The sequence below is a fragment of the Populus alba genome, chromosome 11 (genome assembly GCF_005239225.2).
Source record: "Populus alba chromosome 11, ASM523922v2, whole genome shotgun sequence".
NCBI classification, from domain to species: Eukaryota; Viridiplantae; Streptophyta; class Magnoliopsida; order Malpighiales; family Salicaceae; genus Populus; species Populus alba.
The window spans coordinates 4,554,608-4,569,193 of record NC_133294.1 but is presented as its reverse complement, the minus strand read 5'-3'; the positions used below and the strand labels follow the sequence as shown (position 1 = coordinate 4,569,193).

Here is a 14,586-nt window from a genome sequence, read left to right as displayed (position 1 = left end):
ATGTCTTGCTTGCTTCCACGAGGCTTTTTATTATTATTATTTGTGATTTAAAATCTTATACACTCCACTGTCACGTTGTTTTCTTTAAAGTCTAGATTTTTGTTTCAAATATTGAATTTTATTTAATATAATAAGTATTTGAAATTATGAATTGAAATATTTGAAAGATTACAAAACGTTGCATGAATATGTTGCATATATATATATATATATATATGTTTTATGATATGTATGTTTTGAAACTTAATATAAATGAAATATTTCATAACATCACTCCTGCAATGCCCATCACAAACTCAAGATTCAGGTTGCTACAGATGGATACACAAATAATCATAGTTATGTGAAGCAGATTCGAAATCTAGTGATTTAAATTTATTTGATAATTTGTAATGAGAAAGGACTGCCTCTTATTATATAGCTAAAACCCAGTATCGGAATATATTGATCTACTTATATCTGAAAGCCTTTCACAACAAAGTGGCTGTAGTTTAGTGGTGAGAATTCCACGTTGTGGCCGTGGAGACCTGGGCTCGAATCCCAGCAGCCACACGTATAATTTTTAATATTTTTGCCAGGGGGATTATTTTTTTTTATCAAATAACTAATTTTAAGTTTGGATTGGGACCTTTTATATTAAAACAGTTTGGAACCCACTGACTTTGAGAATTGATCCAGAATCATGAAGTCCTAAAAGTTAAGATTGAATGAATACGAAAATATCTATTTTTTTTTTTTTAATTCAAATTTGTAGCCAATATTCAATAAATTTTATTAAATTTCTTTAAATATATCTAGTAAATATGGTACTTTGAACAATGATCCAGAATGATTAAATCTTAAAGTTGTGATTGAATAGGAAAATATATATTTTTTATTTTTTAATTCAAATTTGTAGCCAATATTCAATTAAATTTATTAAATTTCTTTAAACGTATCTAGTAAATATGGTATTATATCTTAGATAACGTTTGATTATTATTTTGAGATTAAAAAAAAAACAGAAATAATAAGGACAGGAGGACTTCGTATGTCTTTCCTATTTTTAAATGAAAAAAGATTCACTCGAAAACTTTAAGCATTTATTTTTACTTCCTTATATCCTACCTCGGGAAAAAAAAACACTTATTTTCGACTTAATCTTAAAAAAAAATATAAGGTTGGATTGAAAAAACAAAAATGCAACTCACTTCTCATAGGGCATGAGACTAGATCTTCTTGGAACAAAAACAGATGCATCTGGAACAGGATAAAGAACTGTTTCCTGAAGTAGAAATAGATAGTGCAAAATTAATTAAAGGCCTTGGTGTGTATAGTGCTCACTGATCAATTAATGACTTCCACGACACATAAAACGTAAATCTTGGTTCTATATCACTAGAATGAAGTTTATTAGTCCATAGCCAAGTTAAGAGGATGTTTATTTACGAGACAGCTTTTATTTTTAAAGCAAACTGTATAAATAATATATTTGGTTAATATTAAAATTTAATTTAATGTTTGTGGGATCGGTGAAAAAATATGTTGAAACCACAAGTTTGTCGAAAACAGCTTAAAGTTGCTTCTCTCTTTCTCCTACAATCTTGACAATGGAGAGTGAAACTCTCCACTATTCATGTAAACAGTGGAGAATGGACCGAGTCTGATCCAGTAAAAAAAATTCAATTTTTATTTTTATTTGTGTGTTATTCAAAAAACAAATATTTAACGTTATTCAATGACACTACATGAATTAGAAGGAGATCGCACGACGTAATATTTGCAGAATTTGATCACAATCTTAATTTTGTTCCCTATGATATTTTACTTAATATTGTTGCATGCTTGAAAAACCATAGAAACTATAGTTATTGTCAATTGGATTTCGTAATTGTAGATAATTTAATAGAACAATAAAAAATATTTTATATATAGTATTATTTATTTCATGATGTAATATCAATATTCAAATTAAAAATCATCAATATATATATATATATATATATATATATATAATCTCAGTTTAAATAGCATTTTTAACCAAATATATTAAACTAGTTTTTATTCAATCTTAATTTTAATCACATTTTTAACCAAACATATATAAATATCAATCGGTCAAATCGACTTGATACCCAAATAGAAGCTTAGTTTTGTTTAGATTTGAAAAAAAAAAAAAACAAAGTAAGGAAATGAGATGTATCGAAAAATGAAGAACATCACCTAACTCAATTTTTTTAAAAAAAAAATAAACAATGTTCAATCATGAGATGAAAAAAAAAAGATCAAAAACAAATTGAAGTGAACCCCCATTTAATTAGAAGCACAAAATAAAAATAAAAATAACCATGAAAATCAATTCTTAACAAATCACATATCGAATAATAAATTTTTTTTTTAAAATCAATTACATAAAAAAATACAGAATAAAAAACAATAATTAAAAGCAAAAAAGGCGCGAGCACTTTTTTTCCGCTCAGGTAAACTAACCAAACCAACGAGTTTTGTTATGAGATCGAGATAACCCAACAGAAAGGAAAACAAAGAAAATCATGGAACCCTATTTTCAAAAAAAAAAACTAATGTCGAATCATGAGATAAAAAAATATAATATGTCCCAAGAAAACTAATGCCGAACTTTGTCTTGGGCCATTTGATCGAAAGCACTAAATAAGAAAAAAAAAACCATGAAGAATAATTTTCACCAAATCAAAAATCAAAGAATAATTTTTAAAAAAAATCAATAAAAGAAAAGGATACAAAAGAAAAGGTAGTAATTAACAAAAGAAGAAGAAGAAGAAGAAGAAGCATGAGCCCATCCCAGTTAACTTGCCAAACACACAAGACAAGTCATGAAATCAAGAAAACTATATATATATAACCATGAATCCTTTTTAAAAAAATCAGCATCAAGTATTGAGATCGGAAAAAAAAAAAAGTAAAAATAATAATGTGAACTCATATTAGCTTATAAAACTTGTGACCCAAGCCATTTGATTGGAAGCACTAAAAATAAAAATAAAAAAACCACGAAGCTCAAATTTCAATAAATCAAATGTCAAATAATGAAAATGAAAAAATAAATCAATGACAAAAGGCGATTCAAAATTAAAAAAAAAAATTAAAATAATAGAGATCAAATTTAAAAAAAACCCGAAAGGATGACTAATTTTAGATTGAAGAGATAAATTAAAAAGAAAAATCAAATATACAAAAGAATTAAAAGAAGAAACCACTAAAACAATGAGGATGAAATCTTAAAAAAAAAATAACAAATTAAAATTTTCAATTAAAGGATGAAATTAAAAATAATTGAAAGTTTTATAAAAGAGGCAAGAAAAAATGAAGGCAAGAAAGAATCAGAACTAAATTTGAAACACAAAAAATGAAAAAATTAGATTGAAAGGTAAAATTAAAAACAAATCCAAAATTACAAAAAAACTAAGGAAAAAAATTATAAATCAAAAAATTGATGATTGATACTTAAATATCCCAACCTAAAGGACTACCTTGAATTTTTAAATATTAAGTGCGAATTTCAAGGGAAGAGAGGGGGACGAAGAATAGAAAAAAATTATTGGTGCCAAACCTGACAGCCTTTGGCCAAACACATGGCCTCTTTGAGAAGGTTATGACAAGGTCAATTAAATGTCATAGTGAAAGATGGTATTTGACCAACAAGCGACCTCATACGCACTGACGCGTGTTGCATACATGAATAGCCTTTTATTATTATTTTATATATTAAATTACACAATTACCCCTAAACCAACCTAATAATTGAAAAAAATATAATGTCAAATACGACAAAACCCCTAAATGTAAGACATAGCACTCCTGAGAGCATATGAATCATTTATCTATTTATTAAAAAGAAAAATACAAAAATGCCCCTGAATGTAAGCTTTAAATTTTTTTTAATCAAATGACATAAGGGTATTTTCATTATGTATTATAAAATAAAAAGATATAATTGCCCCATTAAATTATGAAATGCCAAATAAACCTTTGTGACAATACTAAAGAAACCAAGTTGATTGGCTTGTTGTTTTTTTAAGGATAAAATAAGTATTTCACCTAAAAGTTTAAAAACACCACCCATTACCCTTGTATTTTTCACTTTAGGTTATGTTTCTCTAAGTCTCACCCTCATTAGCCTAAATTGGTTCACAATTTGATCTCACAAAGGCTATGTAAAAACATAATAAAATAAAATCCTTGTGAGGAATGGATTCATGGTGTTATGTGAGGGGATCTATAGTGCATTGTACATAGTGAATTCTACACACCTTCTAGATTTACTTATAAGATTAATCTGAAAAGATATTTAAGTTATTGAATGATTAAATCAATCATGCGAGTCTTTTTTTATTAAAACAACATTATTATTTTTTTGAAAAAATTCTTGGTGTTAACCCAATAATGTTTGAATTGAGTTTAGTAGAATTAATCATATCACTACAAATTTGATTATATCAATTGAATTTTACCAAATCAACATATTATCTAATTCAACAAAAAATTCTATTCAAATTAAATTTTGAATCTTAAGTTTTTTAAATTAACTTAACGATTAGATCGAGTTTAATAACATAACTTTCCACCGAAAGAATAAAGAGAGAAAAAATTGTACTAGAAGAACGACAAGAAAAGATGGGGTAAGATTTGGAATTTGAATAGGTAACTTTGTGGAATGTAAAAATCTATCGCTAGAATGGGATCACACTCACATACTTGTCCATGATGAAACCAAATTAAGCGTTGACCCACACATTTCTCTCTAGTCATTATCCAACAGATCCTTCTGATTTGAGTTGAGAAGACACCTCCCTTTACCCCCCTCCCTGACCTAACTTGTAATTGCCTATTTGTAATTATACTTTAGTTATTTATGTTTAGAAACCTATAAAACCAGTCCCTCACTCTAATAGCTAATGGACTAAGTTATAATCAAGGGTAAAATACAGGGATTAAAGCACAATTCACTCTAATACACCTACAATAATAACACTCTCTCAATCTCTACGCTATCTGATGCAATCCCCAAAACCCAGGAAGCTTTGAAAACTGGAAGTACTGATAGATATTGCGTAGATACAAGTTCGAGAAACAGTTAAAAACCCACCTCGCCACATATCTCAAGGCAACAACAGCAATAATATTGCTGCTGGCCAACTAATAAAAGCGCTTCTGTAAGTCTCCTCCGTCCCTCCTAGGCAGCTGTGTACTCTTTAAAAAAGGTTGCTGCTTCACGCCTTCTTGTACTAGTTACTGCTACTGGACACTGTGCTGTGAGAGAAACTGCCTAATGAGGTTGTACTGCCCTTTGAGTAAATTAAAGAGGATAAGGTTTTACTGAAACTTGTGGCACTGCTCTAACCACTTGACTTGCACCATCTTTCCCAATCAAAATCCAGCCTTTCCATTGATTGCAACAAAGAAATACTGCTCAATTTATCTAATGAAATATTATTTAAAAACTAATTATTATTTGATGAATTATCAATTATAAACACACTGAAAATCATCTAAAGAACTAACTATTCTTATCCATAGGTGGTAAATTATGACCTAACATGACTTTTGTTCTATTGATTTTGCTCTTAACAGCTCTCAAAACCATTTTCTAGGACTGGCTGCTATTGGTTTCTGTGGGGCGTTTGGATTTTAGTAGCGAAGCCCACCAATACAGTGACCATTTCAATTGTGAGGATAAAAAATTACCGGGTTTTTATACAAATATTTTTTATTTAAAAATATATTAAAATAATTTTTTTTATTTTTTTAAAATTTATTTTGACATTAAAAAATAATTTAAAAATATATAAAAAATAATTTAAAACTAAAAAACTTCTTACAAAAATCTTAAAATTCCGGTTGAAGTGCCACTTTATTAAGATGGTAATCAAAAACCATTACAATTATTACTTTCTTTTGCTGCTTTAAAATTGTTTTTCCCGTATCAGGAATTTTGGTTCGATAGGCCATTAAAGCTGAACCCCCACCCCCCATTTTTTTTGTTGTCTTTTTCTCTCCTTTTCCCATATCAGGAACTGTAAAAGTTTGATGCCATTGAAGCCTGTGACTTTCTTTGGATCTATCCCATTTTAGCTACAGAAAAAAGAAGAGGTCTTGCTAGAGGTTTTCCTCTTTTGTCCTAGTTCGAGCTTCTTGTGTCACCCCATTCTAGATTATCTTTTCAAAAACTCAGTTGGAGGGTTTTGAAACTAAGCTAAGGTAGATTCCTGGTATTATTCTCTCACACAGCTTTCTCCCTTTCTGATTCCTAATACAAATAACTCAGTATTATCCATCTCTTTATTGTTAACAAAACAAAAGAGAGCACTAACTAATAGTAACCCAAAAGAAAAAAGGAAGAAAAAGAAAAGGAAACCTCCCTTTTACCTTATTTATTTATATATTCGTAGAAGTAAACTTCAATTTTTGCTCAAGTCCTTTCACTGTCTCTGTTTTGATTTCTAAAGAACTTACTTTGATTCCTTTTCTTTTTGTCGTTTTTAGTGCTTATGGCAGATTGGTGTGGTGTCATGGGCAAGGGAAGTGGTAGAGTTGGTGGCTATGGTACTAGGAGATCAATGAGAGATGAAGATTTTGAAGAAGAAGATGTTTGGTCAGTCATGAAGGAGATGGGAGATTCAAGCTCTAACTCCAAGTACCCCTCCTCAGGTTCTTCTTCTTCTTCTTCTGCATGGCATATCCCTACAACTGCTCCAAGAATGATCCCATCAACAAAGCCAGCTCCAACAAACCATGGAGGCAAAGTAGTTCAACAACAGTCATCTGCTCCTGTGAACATCCCTGATTGGTCTAAAATTTATGGGAAAAACCCAAGGAATATGGGCTCATGGGCTGATCATAACGGTATTGCATATGATGATGGAGATTATCATATCAATGATGATGAGGGTGGTGATGATGACATAGTGCCTCCACATGAGTGGTTAGCTAGGAAGCTTACAAGGAGTCAAATCTCTTCCTTCTCTGTGTGTGAAGGGATTGGAAGGACACTCAAAGGGAGAGATCTCAGTAAAGTAAGGAACGCTATTTTGACAAAAACCGGCTTTCTGGAATAGTGAAAAAGTTCTTCAACCACTATTCAAAACCAAGCTTACTGTCGTCTCCTCCTCCTCCTAATTAATTAATCATCATTATTATATGGAGGTGTTTGAAAGTAGAAGCCAGGGAGGTAGTAGAAAGTAGAAGCCTGAGCTTCCCTTTTTGTTGTCTGCTCTCTATGAAGGGAGGGGAAAGTGAAAGTAAAAAATAACAGAGAGAGTTTTTGTCTGGTAGCTGGACAGAATTTTGTGTTTTGAGTGATGCAGTGAGGTTGTAAGAGGATAGCATATGAACAAGAGTCTAATCTTCCGTATCTCTTTGCTTTTGGCTTCTAATGCATTATATTACTATAGCCTTTTGTTTCTTTACAGATGATTTCTAGCTGCCTCATGCCTTCCCTTATTGCTTGCATCGTGCTTTCGTTTCCTTTATGACTTTGATTTTTTCTTTAAAGTTGAATTTAGTGCATTAAATCATGAAATGTACCATCTCACCTTCTCCAGTTCTTAACTCCTTTGAACTGTCTATCAACAAGAGAATTTGGCACCATATATAGTATTCCTATGCCTATGGTTTTCTACTGGACTTTTTTGTGTACTGATCCATCTCTTGTCATAGCAAGAGTTGCGATTTCAAACACCGAGGCTTGTAGCCCAGTGGTGGCAAGGGTTTTCTTGCCTCTGCATCCTGGGTTCAAGCCTCAGTGTGTACGCCTGTTACCTCCATGGTGCCTTATATGTTCACTAGGTTTGCAGGATGTTCAGTGAGTCGTGGGATTAGTCGTGGTGCGCGCAAACTGACTCGGATACCCACATAAATCAAAAAAAAAAAATGTGATTTCAAATAGCTGAAAAATGTTTGGTCCTTGAGCTACCACAACAGCAAACAATCCCTTAGTCCACTGAGCTTTCATTTGTTTTTTTTTTTTTTTAAATAATGTAAGCTACTTTTATAAAGAATTCAATCCAGTGTTCACATCATAGTCATCATGTAATTAGCTAGACCTCTCATTGCAATACTTTAATATGCCATGTTACTTATACTTAGTTTTATTATATTTATATAAATATATATTTATTATTAATAAACACTTAATTTATTTTTAATATTCATGTAATATTATATTAATGAATCTAGAATAAATATAAAGTTCATGAGACAAAAATACTTTGCAAAGAAAATTATAAAATTATAATAATTATTAGATTTCTTATTACATCAAAATATTGTTTTTAAAATATTCTTGGTCGATGCTTTTTTAAATACTGAACATTTATTTGAGTCCGTAAAAACTTATATATATTATATATATTTTCTTTATGAAAGGAAGAAATTAGTTGTTCTCATAATATGAGATATAAAAGATACCTAAAACTAATATGTAGGTGTTTATCATAAGACATGTACATTATACTGACCTGCATAAGAATTTCATATGGAAAAAATCATCTATGTTTATGGAAAGGCTTAGGTGACGGTTGTATAAGTGATCTTTACACTACCAAAAAATTGGTGAATACAAACGGAAACACCAGCATATTTTTTCTATCGATATTTTACGATGATATTTACTAACCAAATTTTCCCATCACTAACCCCATCAGTAAACACCGACGGAAATATATTGTCGATATATACCGAGAGAATTATAGTATTATAGTCAGAATATAAGGAATAAAAAAAATCCAAATAGTGTAATGACATATAAGTTTTTACAAACGCAATTACTAACAAAATTATAGTAGAATTCAAATAGGCAAACCGTACAATGACATGGCATTGATATCGATAGAATAGTTGATGGAGTCACCATCAAAATATTTACATTGGTAAATCCATCGATAATATTTAACATATGACATCGCGCTCGACCCTTCTCTCCCCCTCCCCTCATTTCTACTTTTTTTCTTGTAAAATTTCTTTACAACAAAACAACCCTCCCTTCCCTACCCCCCCTTTTAATCTCAACACAACTTAACATCCTATAACTTAAGTAAGCAAATCTACTTTTTTTAAAAAAAATTAAACACAATTTTAAAATGCTATTTTCTTTTTTTTTGCATATTTTTGTAGTATTGTTTTTGGGTGTTTACTTGTTTTATTATTTTTTTCTCAATCAAACTTATCATATGGATTTATGATTTGTACATATTATGGTTTGATCTAGATTTTGTAAAATTATATTTGTTTGTAAATTGTTGAAACTTATATCAAATTACCAGAAATTACCAACGAGATTTTTTCTAACAACTGGTTTCTGCTCGTGAATCCATCGATAAAATAATCACCGACAGCATATTAGTATAAATACTGACAGAATTTTCCTTTGAGAAAATTATTAAATGTGGTAGTGTTAAACTTGAGATCACTAAGTCATGTTATATAAAGAATGTTATATTTTGATCCTATTATATATTATCTTAATCGAGAACGAAATGACAGACATTGGATATAACATGAACTACATGAAGGTACATGAGTGATTAAGAGATGATTCATCACTCTAGGTGAATTAGGAAAAATGTTCCATATGTTTTTAAATAGTATTGACTGAAAAATATTTGGCAAATGTGAAATGAGATTTGAAAAGAGTTTTAAATCTTAATTATTCAAATAATCAATGACTATTATGTAGAGAGCAAACATGATTTAACATTTAAGATATATTATATGCTTTAATGTTAAATCATAATATTATTAATGAAAAGATATTAATTACATTGAAAAGCCAGTCACTGAAAGATTAAATCAAACTAATAATAATTTTTTTTTTTAATATTTGGGGGATCATGATATATTGCTAAATGATGCACTTGATCTTCAAATATAAATTAATCAATTTTTTAATTAATAAAAAATTAATTTGCTTAATTAATTTAATTCTATTTAATTAAAACTATAATTTATATTTGGAATAACATAATAGAAGTGAATGTTTTTGGAGGTTATTGCGAATACAGTTGGTAAAGTAATGGCAATCTATCTCTTGTCTCGATGATTTCCATGGTCGAAAAGTGTTCAAGATAGAAAATGGATTGCCTTTTCGTTGTGTAACCTATCTATCAAAGATTTCAAAAATCCATTACAATCGGATCAAAGGGGCACCACCGTTGCCAAAAGTTCAAGAGAATTGTCCTCTGCTCATTGTCCTTGGACAGATTCTTGCTAGTAATGGTATCAAGATCTGGAACAATATATCACCAGCACTTGTAACTCAAAGCTCCCCACAGCTCCAAAAGATGCATGTACAGGTCTTTGACCCTTTTGCCGACAGGAATATCAACGATTTCCTTTGCAAAATTCTCCATTCCTTTCACTCCCCGCCTCTAGATTTCACATGTTAGGTATCCTCCAACTGTTTCGAGGACCACTACAAGGAAAAAAAAGAAGAAGAAAAACCTTTTGCTATTGCCGCGAATACCCGCCAAAGGATTCTTGAGTTCAGTAGTGTGTTTTTGGTAATGTGGTGAAAAATATTTTTAAATTAAAAATATATTAAAATAATAGTGTTTTAGAATTTTTTATATTTTATACGAATACGTTAAAATCATAAAAAAATTCTAAAATTTATTAATTTGATGTATTTTTTTAGAAGAAAAGCAATCTAAAAAACAGAAATTATAGCAGTGCCAATCGGAAATCACAAGTCCCTTGATTGAACATTGCTTGGTGATAAGCCGATATTGTTCCCTTTTTATGATATTGCCATCTTCTTTACACATTGGCAAAATAAAGGCGTAGCAGCCATATGCTAGTGTTCCAAGAGTGCTTTATTATGTGTGCTTGTAGCTCATCAAAAACCTCTAACTAGAACCTTTAATTTGTTCAAATGGATATTCCATTGCATAAAGTACAATATCCTAAACTAGCCGCCCCCTTTATTTTATCTTTCCATTGATGCATTGATTAAAAAAAAAAGGTGTAGGCTGCTAGTTTGTGTTTACATGACTTCACCTCTTATTAAAGTTTTCCTTTTTGGTTTTTAATTTTGTGAATTTGTATATTGGCATCAATACTAAAGATGATTTATTTAGTTAGATATAAATTGTTTAAAAAGAATTTAGTTTATATTGATATTAAAAGTAGTCTATGAACACTTATTGCTTAAAAAATAAAGAAGAAATAAAGTTATTGTTGAAGCCCAACCCTTATTGTTGTTAGATATTAATATAAATTATAATACTTAATAGTTTAAAATTTTAGATTGAATTTTTTAATGTGATATCAAAAAATAAAAAAAAAAACCTTACTACCCTGCATATTAAAAATAATATAAATCACATAATATATTAGAGCTTGACAATTACATATTTTGCCATGGTTCTCTTGTGAGTATTACTTCCACTTTGGCTACTAAAAAAAAAAGAAAAAAAAAGCAAAATGAGTTGCTTTTTCTATGCCATTCAGTCCAAAATTAGTTTTTTTTTTTTTAATTTCTTTTATAAAACATATTTGTTTTTTTTTTTTTAAAAATAAATAAAATGATATCATTTTTAATTGAACCTGAAATAACTCATAAACATGTGAATTGAGTCTTGAATTGGGCGAGTTTAATTACTATAATAAAAACGTTCATGTTACATCTTTTGCCATGGTTCTATTGTATATATTATAGTTATCAAATTCAGATTGGCCTAATGGGTTGACCTAGTGACTGAACCGATTAGGATAAGGTGAAAATCCAGCAAGAGCAAAAAAAGGTCAAAATCTGCTGACCAAGCAAAACTCGGAAAAGACTCGTTTTTTTTTTCAAATGTATTTTTTCTCCTAGCTAGAGATTCTTCTAGGTATTGACTTCAAATGATATGTTTACTTCCAATTGACGATGAGCCCTGCTTGGTATTGTAATATTAGTTGTTTTTTCAAAGTATTTTTTACTAAAACTTATATTGAAATAATATATTTTTTTTTATTTTTAAAAATTTATTTTTAACTTTAGTACATTACAACTTGAAAATACCAAAAACAAAATAATTTGAAACAAAATAAATAAAAAAAATATTTTTATAACACAAAAAAAATATACTCAAAATATAAGGTAGCTTTTTCCATGCTTCAGTTACGAGAAGAGATAGCCCACGACCGATTTTGCCAAAATATTTGCAATAAGCCCAATTCATTCTCAGAATATGATCAGTTCTGTTTTCAAAACTAGCAATATTAAAATTTTACAAATCATTTTTTTTTTTTCAAGAACAAGTTAGCCCAAATTTAGAGAGATTAATTTTCGTTAGGGGTAAAGTCATCATCAACAACAGGTACGGACAATTCTACCAAGGGAAGTGATAAGAGGACGAACACTAATTTGCGTAGTATGACCCAGATCAACGAACAAATCCCACAAACATTTCCTTCATGCAACATGAATCAACTTGTTTTTTTGTTGCTCTAAACATTATTTATATGTATTTTTACTCTCTTTTTTAATAATTACAAGTTTGTTAACTTAATTTCACAAAAATAATCAATCCCAAATATTTTTGCTATTTTCTTGTTTGTTTGTTTTTGCATTACAACTCGTTTTTTTTTTTTTTAAAAAATAAAAAAAAAACAAATTGCATGCAAAAATAAAAAATTATGCTTTTAGGTGTTTTTGGATGATTTTAATATGTTATGCCAAAAATAAAAAAAAATCTATTTTTTTATTTTGATGTATTTTTAATAAAGATGACAATTTAATCCGAATTCAATGGATACTAACTTGAATGGATAGATATTTCTTGAAATATTACCTTATCTTCTAGATAATGAATAAGGTTATAAACATTGTCAAATCCAATCCTCATCCAAGCATAGCCGCCCCCCCCCCAACACACACACACACACAAACTATTTTATTTTTTTTTAAATAATAAATAATAATAGATAATGAATAACCATATGAATACCCAAATCCCGATTGGTAATTAGTAATGTTGGATATATAAAAAAAATATAAGTACTATCATCTCTAATTTTTAATTAAAAAATATTTTTAAAAAAGTATTTTCATCACAATACCAAGCTAATTAAGCTTTCATTGAATTCATAGCATGAGAAGACCACATTAATGCCGAATTAAAAACCTTCAATTTGTTGTAAGAAAACAAAAACCTTTAGATTCATAGTTTTTTTTTTTTAAAAAAAAACATGTGAATTGAGTTAATGCTGTTTAAAGTAAAACATCTTTATTGTTTAAATAGCATTATAAATATGTATGAATATTGTCAAACCCAATTCCCATCCAAGCCTAACCCAACATGTATATTTATATTATATAGATATATTTGTGGAACATTTAATTTTTTTAACACACACACACACACACATATATATATACTATTTTTTATTAAATAATAAATAATAATAGATAATGAATAACCATATGAATAACCAAAACCCAATTGGTAATTAGTAAGGTGTAAATATAAAAAAAATATAACTATTATCATCTCTAATTTTTAATTAAAAAGTATTATTAAAAAGCTATTTTCACCACAATACCAAACTAGTTAAGCTTTCATTGAATTCATAGCAAGATAAGACCACATTAATTCCGAATTAAAAGACCTTTAATTTGTTGTAAGAAAATAAAAACATTTAGATTTATGGGTTTTTTATTCTTTTTTTTTTAAAAAGAAACGTGAATTGAGTTAATGTGTCCAAAATAGAACATCTTCATTGTTTAAATAGAATTATAAATAGGTTTTGTTTAAAGGGTTTTCTAAAATTTGCCATAATGACATAATTAATTGAGAGAAATAAAATAATTTATTTTCATAATTAAGTGGATTAACTTCTATGATTTAATACAATTCTAATTTATTACAGTTAATTATGAAAGTTATAACATTGTATTTTTATTAAGGGAATATGTTAGAAATACAATTGTTTGAAGCCTCAAATTTTTGTGTCATTTTGAGGAAAGAGTCAATGGATATAGCTTAAGTTGAAGAAAAAAAAATGTTTTTGGGGAAAAGGAAGAGGATATTCTATCATACTCCATTGATTCTAATTAACTAAATATATTATACTTATGGGAAAAAAATAGTGATAATTTATCAAGAATATTTTTCTATATCACTTTCCAAAAAATCCAATTGAATGAGATTTTTGGAGAAGAACTTTTTGTAGAATTACATCACCGAAAATTTTCTATTCGGTAAACTATATTATAGTCTCTATAGATTTAATAATGTTCTACTTCATTCCATGCAAATCAAAACATCAATATGTGTGATGATATCCCATAAAAATCCTAAAAAACTCTATTTTCAAGTGTTTTCTAATTCTAAAATTTTCTAGGAAAAATTTACTAACTGAGAAAAAAAGTTACTCTTGAAAAAGATTTTAGTTTTCCAGAAAAAATAAACACATGTAAACCTGTAGAAAATCTAATTCAAAAATCAAATCCAATATTAAATTGTGTTTGATTAAAAAAATAAACTGAGAATACAAAAGGATAAGTCTTCTATATTCTTGTTATCTTAATATGTCATGAGATAATAATGAAATGCTTCCTTAACTTTTATTAGTTATTTGGAATATGGC

At 28.7% G+C, this 14,586-nt stretch overlaps 1 protein-coding gene and 1 non-coding gene across 4 annotated transcripts; both read left to right on the top strand.

The window, feature by feature from the left end:
* Nucleotides 1-480: 480 nt before the first annotated feature.
* On the top strand, nt 481-552 carry TRNAH-GUG (transfer RNA histidin (anticodon GUG)). Its single transcript has one exon. It is a non-coding gene; the product is annotated as a tRNA-His (tRNA).
* A 5,383-nt stretch (nt 553-5,935) lies between these two features.
* LOC118039680 (protein S40-4-like) lies at nt 5,936-7,423 on the top strand. Of its 3 annotated transcripts, none has more exons than XM_073412511.1 (2): nt 5,936-6,216; nt 6,502-7,423. In XM_073412511.1, exon 2 carries the CDS (start codon nt 6,507-6,509, stop codon nt 7,071-7,073), a length of 567 nt encoding a protein of 188 aa, XP_073268612.1. In that variant the 5' UTR covers nt 5,936-6,216; nt 6,502-6,506; the 3' UTR covers nt 7,074-7,423. The 3 variants fall into 3 exon arrangements, with proteins under 3 accessions (XP_073268612.1, XP_073268613.1, XP_034902336.1); XM_073412512.1 differs by having other exon boundaries at nt 5,936-6,227; XM_035046445.2 differs by lacking the exon at nt 5,936-6,216 and adding an exon at nt 6,248-6,409.
* Nucleotides 7,424-14,586: the final 7,163 nt, after the last annotated feature.